This window comes from Moschus berezovskii, chromosome 15 (genome assembly GCF_049115385.1).
Source record: "Moschus berezovskii isolate FMDL1 chromosome 15, NW_MosBer_1.0, whole genome shotgun sequence".
NCBI classification, from domain to species: Eukaryota; Metazoa; Chordata; class Mammalia; order Artiodactyla; family Moschidae; genus Moschus; species Moschus berezovskii.
Genome location: NC_142474.1, coordinates 489,129 through 498,665, shown reverse-complemented (window position 1 = coordinate 498,665; position 9,537 = coordinate 489,129). Strand labels below are relative to the sequence as shown.

At 51.9% G+C, this 9,537-nt stretch overlaps 1 protein-coding gene across 1 annotated transcript; it reads left to right on the top strand.

Moving 5' to 3' along the window:
- The first annotated feature begins 3,114 nt into the window (after positions 1-3,114).
- Positions 3,115-8,897, top strand: LOC129561014 (uncharacterized). Its single transcript, XM_088844360.1, is given in 2 exon segments — positions 3,115-7,212; positions 7,517-8,897. Coding segments are annotated over 2 exon segments (4,173 nt in total). The 3' UTR covers positions 7,592-8,897.
- The last annotated feature ends 640 nt before the right edge of the window (positions 8,898-9,537 follow it).

The following is a 9,537-nucleotide window of genomic DNA, read 5'->3' as shown; positions in this document are numbered from 1 at the left end:
GAGTTGGACACGACTAAAGTGACTTAGCAGCAGCAGCAGATAGCATATTAAAAAGCAGAGACATTACTTTGCCAACAAAGGTCCATCTAGTTAAAGCTATGGTTTTTCCAGTGGTCATGTATGGATGTGAGAGTTGGACTGTGAAGAAAGCTGAGTGCCAAAGAATTGATGCTTTTGAACTGTGGTGTTGGAAAAGACTCTTGAAAGTTCCTTGGACTGCAAGGAGATCCAACCAGTCCATTCTAAAGGAGATCAGTCCTGGGTGTTCATTGGAAGGACTGATGCTAAAGCTGTAACTCCAATACTTTGGCCACCTCATGTGAAGAGTTGACTCACTGGGAAAGCCTCTGATGCTGGGAGGGATTGGGGGCGGGAGGAGAAGGGGACGACAGAGAATGAGATGGCTGGATGGCATCACCGACTCGATGGAGGTGGGTTTGAGTGAACTCTGGGAGTTGGTGATGGACAGGGAGGCCTGGCGTGCTGTGATTCATGGGGTTGCAAAGAATTGGACATGACTGAGCGACTGAACTGAACTGAACTGAACTGATGGGAGATTTTATGGGCTTCCCAGGTGGCGCTAGTGGTAAAGAATCCACCTACCAATGCAGGAGACACAAGAGACAAGGGTTCGACCCTGGGTCTGGAAGATCCCCTAGAGGAGTGCATGGCAACCCACTCCAGTGTTCTTGCCTGGAGAATCCAGTGGACACAGGAGCCTGGTGGGCTACAGTCTGTGGGGTCACAGAGTCAGACATGACTGAAGCGACTGACCACAGGTGGGAGGGTTTGTCTATATCTCTACACTGCTGTTAGAGACTGAAATAATGTTTTGTTTTTTTTACTTTAATGAGTAAAGTTGAAAGTGAGTCCCCCTAAAGCTGAGTTCCCCTGCTGAGTTTATGATTAACCTCTCTAACTAAAGCTATTCCCTTTCCTGTCCTGCTCTTGTTCCCCTCAGGAATACAGAAGATCAAAGAGAAACTGGGACTGCAACCAAGCAGGACCCTGCATGGCCCTCTAGGGTACAGAGGCTCCTCCACTGTCCTTTTTTCTTGTTTGCAGAAAAAGGCTTTCATCTCCTAGGCCTTCCCTGAGACAAAGAGCAGACTCAAGCAGTTACTAACTAAGGGAGTGATAAAATGCAGAAACAAAGAAAAAGCAGTTAAGCAAAATAGCTTGAACAGTTTTGTTGTTGTCTACAGCACACCAAGCTCCTCTGTCTTCCACTATCTCCTGAGGATTACTCAGATTCCTGTCCATTGACTGGGTGATGGTATCTATCTCATAGATATAGAGAATTACTGTGTTAAACTATTAGTATTGTGATTATTAATTTTCCTTCCTATAAATGTAAAGGCAAATAATTACAGCACAACAGTAGTGAAGAACAGCTGATGGTTTGTATCAAAACCATGCTGTGGTCATTCATGTATTTAATCAACAAATGTTTATGCTGTACCTACTATCCACCAGGCACTTTTCTAAGTTTTGTTGAAATAATGAGGAACAAGATTTAGTCTCTGCTCTCAATCTAAATGATGCAGAGATAAATATATATATATATATAAAATATCTCCTCATGAGAAATCCATAATTTGACCATCTTGGGCCAGGTCTCAAAAAGCCCCTAGAGGGAGGAGGGGATTGCGACACACAAACTTGAGTCACAGACTCCTCCCTAAGAAGATCCCGCCGGCGCCAAGAATTAAGAAACTCCTCCCAAGAAAAGTCCCGCCGGCGCCAAAAGTCGAGCCAATCAGAGTAAAAGAGGGAAACCCCCCCCAGAAAAACCCCGCGCGCGTATAAGCTGGCCAATGAGCTTCCGTGCATGTATGAACTGGCCAATGAGCTTCTGCCAGCTTGATCTTTTGAACAGAAATAGGTGCTTGTGTAACCTGCCGCCTCACCCGAAAAACCGCCTTATTAGGACCTCGCTTTTAAATCAGCCAATAGAGACCCAGTAACCAAGCTTCTCGCTTCTGTACCCACGCTTCCCGCCTTCGCCGCTCCTATAAAAACCCCTCACTCCAACCGTTGGGCGCGCAAAGCCTATCGACAGACTTTGTCGCCCCAGGTACCTGGTATTCGAATAAACCTCTTGCTGATTGCATCCGGACGCGAGTGGTCTCGTTGTTCCCTGGGAAGGGTCCTCCTGGAAGGAAGACTCTCCGTGGAGGTCTTTCATTTGGGGGCTCGTCCGGGATCTGAGGCCCTTTCTCACCCAGGGACCACCGACCCACCACCAGGAGGTAAGCTGGCCAGCGCTCCTACGCTCCTATGCTTCTGTGTTTCTCTGCTTCTACGCTTCTGTACTGTACATGTGCTCTAGAGTTCAGCTGAACAATCTGTATCTGGCGGAACTGGGAAGGAGCTGACGAGCTCGGACTTCCTTCCGCAAGCCTGGAAGACGTTCCACGGCTGCCTGGAGCCCGATTTTTCGGTGCTCATCTGTCTCAGTCCACGGACCAAATTGGACTTTTTGGGGCTCAGCCTCTGTCCGAGGGGTACGTGGAACTCCAGGGAGATGAGGGAACCGGACCCTCATCTACGTCTCCATCCGAGTTTTTGCTTTCGGTTTTGCGCAAAGACCGCACTGTGCGATTTTGGTGTTGTGGTGTCTGTCTACTGTTTGTTTGTTTCATAGTGGGATTTGTCCTTCTAGAAGAGATGGGTCAATCCGTAACCACCCCCCTAAGCCTTACTCTGCAGCATTGGAAAGATGTCCTAACCGTTGCCCGCAACCAGTCGGTGGAAATTCGGAAAAAAAGATGGATCACCTTCTGCTCGTCCGAATGGCCATCCTTCCACGTGGGTTGGCCACAGGATGGGACATTTAACCTCGACATTATTTCTCAGGTGAAATCCAGAATCATGGATCCAGGACCGCATGGCCATCCTGACCAAGTGGCTTACATCGTAACTTGGGAAGCCCTGGCCTGTATTCCCCCGCCTTGGGTCAAACCCTTCGTCACCCCCAAAGGCCTCTCTCTCCCATCGGCTCCAACCCCTCCGCTCCTCCCTTCACCCGCCCCAACCCGACTTTCTACTCACTCTTCTTTATATCCAACCCTGACTAAAGCCTCTAGCGAACAGAAAGATAAGAGGCCACCTATGACAGTTCCGGTGTTACCGCCGGAGGAAGGCCACCTCATAGATCTCCTAACCGACGACCCCCCACCTTATCAAGGCCCTGCCCCAATGAGAGAAGCTGCCCCAGCAGAAGCAGCTCCCAGCGCCCCGACCGCTCCGGCGCCCTCCCCGGTGGCCGGACGACTGCGGGGCCGCCGAGAGCAACCCCCAGACTCCGCCTCGCAGGCCCTTCCTTTGCGAACGGGGCCAAATGGCCAACCCCAATACTGGCCCTTTTCTGCCTCCGATCTCTATAATTGGAAAAATAACAATCCTTCTTTCTCCCAAGACCCCTCCAGGCTAATCTCCTTAATTGAGTCCATCTTAGTTACTCACCAACCCACGTGGGACGACTGCCAACAGCTGCTGCAGGCACTACTAACCACTGAAGAAAAGCAGCGAGTCTTTTTGGAGGCCCGGAAAAATGTCCCGGGCGAAAACGGTCGTCCCACCCAACTACCTAATGAGATTGACGCTGCTTTCCCCCTGGGGCGCCCCGACTGGGATTTCTCCACGGTTGAAGGTAGGAACCACCTACGTCTCTATCGCCAGTTGCTCATAGCGGGTCTCCAGGGGGCAGCAAGACGCCCCACCAATTTGGCCCAGGTAAAACAAGTCACCCAGGGTCCTGAGGAGTCCCCCTCCGCCTTTCTAGAGCGGCTTAAAGAAGCCTACCGCATGTACACTCCTTATAACCCTGAAGACCCGGGGTGCAACCTCCCCATGTCCTTTATCTGGCAGTCCGCCCCAGATATTAGGAAGAAACTAGAGAGATTAGAAAATCTCAAGGAGAGTTCCTTACAAGACCTAGTAAAGGAGGCAGAACGTATATTCAATAAGAGAGAGACACAAGAAGAAAGAGAGGAAAGGCTTAGGAAAGAGGCAGAAGAAAGGGAAAATGCAAGAGACCGTAAGAGAAATAAAGAGTTTAGTAAACTGTTGGCCACCGTAGTTTCAGGACAGCGGCAGGATAAGTTAGGGGGAGAGCGGAAGGGGCCCCGAATAGATAAAGACCAATGTGCATACTGCAAAGAAAAAGGACACTGGATTAGAGACTGCCCAAAGCGACCAAAGGGGCCCCGCCGACCGAGGCCCCAGACGGCCCTGCTAACTTTGGGAGACTAGGAGAGTCAGGGCCAGGAGCCCCCCCCTGAGCCCAGGGTAACTCTCGACGTTGGGGGGCAACCTGTCACCTTCCTGGTGGACACCGGCGCTCAACACTCCGTGCTGACTCGTCCGGCGGGACCCTTGAGTAACAAGTCAGCGTGGGTCCAAGGCGCCACGGGAGGTAAGCGATACCTGTGGACCACGGACCGAAGGGTACGCCTGGCCACCGGAGAGGTAATCCATTCCTTTCTACATGTGCCTGATTGCCCCTACCCCCTGTTGGGACGAGACCTCCTCACCAAGCTCAGGGCCCAAGTGCATTTCAGAGAGGCGGGATCTTGTGTGACGGGGCCCCAAGGGGAGCCCCTCCATGTTTTGACCCTAAAATTGGAAGATGAATATAAGCTCTACGAAGAGGAAAGACCTAATGAGGCTCAAGGCGACCTCTGGCTACAAAAATTCCCGCTAGCATGGGCCGAGACCGGGGGGATAGGACTGGCCGTTAGACAGCCGCCCTTAATAATATCTCTAAAAGCTACCGCCTCCCCGGTGTCAATCAAGCAATACCCCATGTCCCGAGAAGCCTACCAAGGAATCCGGCCGCACATCAAGAGACTCTTAGACCAAGGAATCTTAATCCCCTGCCGGTCGCCCTGGAACACCCCCCTCCTCCCTGTAAAAAAGCCAGGCACGGGAGACTATAGGCCAGTTCAAGATTTGAGAGAAGTCAACAAGAGGGTACAAGACATACACCCCACAGTCCCCAACCCATACAATTTATTGAGTGGGCTCCCGCCAACCCATGTCTGGTATACGGTGCTAGACCTTAAAGATGCCTTCTTCTGCCTGAGATTGCATCTAGATAGCCAACCCCTTTTTGCCTTTGAATGGAAGGATCCAGAGCTGGGGATATCCGGACAGTTAACTTGGACCCGCCTCCCACAAGGGTTCAAAAACAGTCCGACTCTTTTCGATGAGGCTCTGCACCGAGACTTGGCTGACTTCAGAGTCCAACACCCAACCCTCATCCTGCTGCAATATGTAGATGACCTCCTACTAGCGGCAAAAACGGAAGAAGACTGCAAAAAAGGTACGTCTGCCCTCCTCGAGGCTTTGGGGACTTTAGGATACCGGGCATCGGAAAAAAAGGCCCAAATATGCCAACAACAAGTCACCTATCTGGGCTACCGGATAAAAGAAGGACAGAGGTGGCTGACTAAAGCCCGCCAACAGACCATCATGAACATTCCAGTCCCTAAAAACCCCCGCCAGTTGCGGGAATTCTTGGGGACAGCGGGGTTTTGCCGCCTTTGGATACCGGGTTTTGCCGAAATGGCGGCACCTCTCTACCCTCTCACAAAACAGGGAGCATACTTTGACTGACGGGAAGAGCATTCCAATGCCTTCGAAAATATTAAGAGGGCCCTATTGACCTCTCCCGCCCTCGGGCTCCCGGACCTGACTAAACCCTTCGGGTTATACGTAGATGAAAAGCAAGGTTATGCAAAGGGGGTCTTAGTTCAGACCATAGGACCCTGGAAGCGCCCTGTGGCATACCTCTCCAAGAAACTAGACCCTGTGGCGTCAGGATGGCCACCCTGCTTACGCATGGTGGCCGCCATCGCAGTCCTCACCAAAGACGCCCACAAGTTGACTATGGGACAACCTCTGACCATCTTCGCCCCCCACGCGGTAGAAGCCCTCATCAGACAGCCACCAGATCGCTGGCTATCCAATTCCCGGATGACTCACTACCAAGCCATGCTCCTGGACACGGACCGAGTGCATTTCGGTCCCATCGTGGCACTCAACCCGGCCACCCTGCTCCCGATCCCGGAAGAACCCGAATGGCATGACTGCCACTTAATTCTTGCTGAGGCGCATGGGACCAGGCCAGACCTGACAGACCGACCACTGCCGGACGCGGACTTCACCTGGTACACTGACGGTAGCAGCTTGGTGGATAACGGACAAAGGAAGGCGGGGGCAGCTGTGACTACGGAAACCGAGGTAATCTGGGCAGAAGCCCTTCCGCCGGGGACCTCAGCCCAGAAAGCCGAACTCATCGCCCTGACCACGGCCCTCTGGATGGCAGAAGGTAAGAAGTTGAATGTGTACACCGACAGCCGGTACGCATTCGCCACAGCCCACATCCACGGGGAAATTTATAGACGCAGAGGGCTCCTTACCTCTGAGGGAAAAGACATCAAAAATAAGACTGAGATTCTAGATTTACTAAAGGCCCTGTTCCTTCCCCGAAAACTCAGTATCGTACATTGCCCAGGACACCAAAAAGGAGACAGTCCCGTGGCGCGAGGAAATCGGATGGCCGACAGAGCGGCCCGAGAGGCGGCCTCAAGCGGGCCACCCGATGCCTCGCAAATCCTCCCTCTGGCCTCGGGACTTGTCAATACTTATGCCTCAAATTGGCCGTTCCAGTATACTGAGGAAGACATAGGCCTACTACGGAAGATGGGAGCTTCCTATAAACCTGAAGAGGGATGCTGGACTTATCAACAAAAGCCAGTAATGCCCAAGAAACAGACTCAGGAATTCTTTGACCATCTACACAAATTAACCCACCTTAGCCCCCGAAAAATGAAGGCCCTCATAGAGAGGGAAAACCCATATTATTTATTAGAGGGGGACAGCCTTTTACAGCAAGTGGCAGGCAGCTGCAGAGCCTGCGCCCAGGTTAATGCAAACAAAGCCCGATATGGGATCGGAACCCGGGTGCGGGGACACCGACCAGGCATACATTGGGAAATCGACTTCACTGAGGTGAAACCAGGACACTATGGCTATAAATATCTCTTGGTGTTTGTGGACACTTTCTCTGGCTGGGTAGAGGCCTTCCCCACGAAACAGGAGACGGCCCGAACAGTCACCAAGAAGCTGCTAGAAGAAATTTTTCCCAGGTATGGAATGCCCCAGGCACTAGGGACCGATAACGGGCCAGCCTTCGTCTCCCAGGTAAGTCAGCTGGTGGCTAAGCTGTTGGGGATTAATTGGAAATTACATTGCGCCTACAGACCCCAAAGTTCAGGGCAGGTAGAACGAATGAATAGAACCATCAAGGAGACCTTAATCAAATTAACGCTTGCAACTGGCTCCAGAGACTGGGTGTCCCTACTGCCCCTGGCCCTATACCGAGCCCGGAATACCCCAGGGCCCCACGGCTTAACCCCATTTGAAATACTATATGGGGCCCCACCGCCGGCCACCACTCTCCTCGATCCCCATATTGCTGAACATGCTAACAGCCCTTCTTTAAAAGCCCATCTGCAGGCGCTCCAGATCGTACAAAAGGAAGTTTGGGGACCACTGGCCGCAGCCTACCAGGAACAGCTGAACAAACCCGTGATCCCGCACCCATTTCAGATTGGAGACTCTGTCTGGGTCCGCAGACATCAGACTAAAAACCTCGAGCCCCGGTGGAAAGGACCCTATACAGTCCTCTTGACTACCCCAACCGCCCTGAAGGTAGACGGCATCGCTGCTTGGATCCACTCTTCGCACGTTAAGCGTGCCCCGTCATCGAGCTCCGCCGACATCAGCCAAGACAGCCCGGACGGACCGCCTCGATGGAAGCTCCAGCGCTCTCAAAATCCACTCAAGATAAGACTTTCAAAAATTATATAGCTGTAATCCTTATAATCTTGGGTTCCCTGTCACCTGTATCCCCTACTAACCCCCATACCCCAAAACAAATAACCTGGAAACTTCTAGATGGGCTAACCGGCGAGGTACTCAACTCGACCACCGAGATTCACCCCCCCAACACTTGGTGGCCAATTCTGTATTTTAACTTCAAAGACCTCGTACAAGTAACTTGGGCCGGGGGACTTCTGCAGGACAACGGGTTTTGGGCATGCCCAGGGTATATGAAAAACTGGAAAACTTGCGGGGGCCTACAACATTATTGGTGTAGTTCTTGGTCCTGCGTGACCTCAAATGATGGCAAACATAAGTGGGACGTTGGAAACAGGGATGGAATTATCTTCTCGTTTGCACTAAAGGCCCCCGACTGGGGTGCATATTCCCCAGGCCCAGACGGGAAAGATAGGTATGCCCAAGTTAAGATAATGTTCAACCAAGAAACAGCAAAGGGACTCCGATGGACTTCAGGGCTCAGCTGGGGAATTCAGACCACTATGGGGCCCATCTATTGGCATGGCCCCTATTACGGGGGTATCTTAACCATCCTCCAAACCATAGAAACCCCAGGCCCCACTGCTGCTGTCGGACCCAACACCGTCCTGACGGCTCGGAGCCCTCAAGCCCCTAAGATACGCCCCGTAATCAAAATTAGTACCCCCTCACCTAGTCAGTTGACACCTCTGCCAGGACCATCAGAGGCCCCTACACCAGAAACTAGGGACCGATTATTCAACCTGGTACAGGGAGCCTACTTCACCCTTAACGCCTCTGACCCTGACAGGACCCAAGAGTGCTGGCTGTGCTTAGTGTCTAGTCCCCCTTATTACGAGGGTATAGCAGTCGGGGGCAACTACTCCAATCATACCCAGGTCTCCGGCCGATGTGCCTCTGGCACTCAGCATAAACTAACCTTGTCCCAGGTTTCTGGAAAAGGACTTTGCCTTGGAACCATCCCCAAAACCCACCGGGTCTTATGTGACACCACCAAAACCCTAACCGGAGGCACCTACTATCTAGAAGCCCCTACTGGGACCTATTGGGCTTGCAGCACCGGGCTAACCCCATGTGTCTCTGCCGCAGTGCTTAACAGAACCACTGACTACTGTGTCTTGGTTGAGTTATGGCCTAGAATAACCTACCATAGTTCTGAGTATGTCTATAACTATTTTGAAAAAAGGTTTCGTTATAAGAGAGAGCCTGTCTCTATCACCCTGGCCGTGCTGCTTGGAGGATTTATGGTGGGAGGAATAGCGGCAGGATTGGGCACGGGGACGGCAGCACTCATAGAAACTAGTCAGTTCAGACAGCTCCAGGCCGCCATGCACACTGACATCAAAGCATTAGAAGAATCTGTGAGCGCTCTAGAAAAGTCACTTACCTCCCTCTCCGAAGTAGTTCTGCAAAACAGGAGAGGGCTAGATATCCTATTTTTGCAGGAAGGAGGGCTTTGTGCAGCCCTAAAGGAGGAATGCTGCTTCTATGCGGACCATACCGGGCTAGTGAGAGACAATATGGCTAAGCTAAGAGAAAGACTCAAACAGAGGCAAAAATTATTCGAGACTGAACAGGGATGGTTTGAAAGTTGGTTCAATCGCTCCCCCTGGCTCACAACCCTACTCTCCTCCATCATGGGCCCTC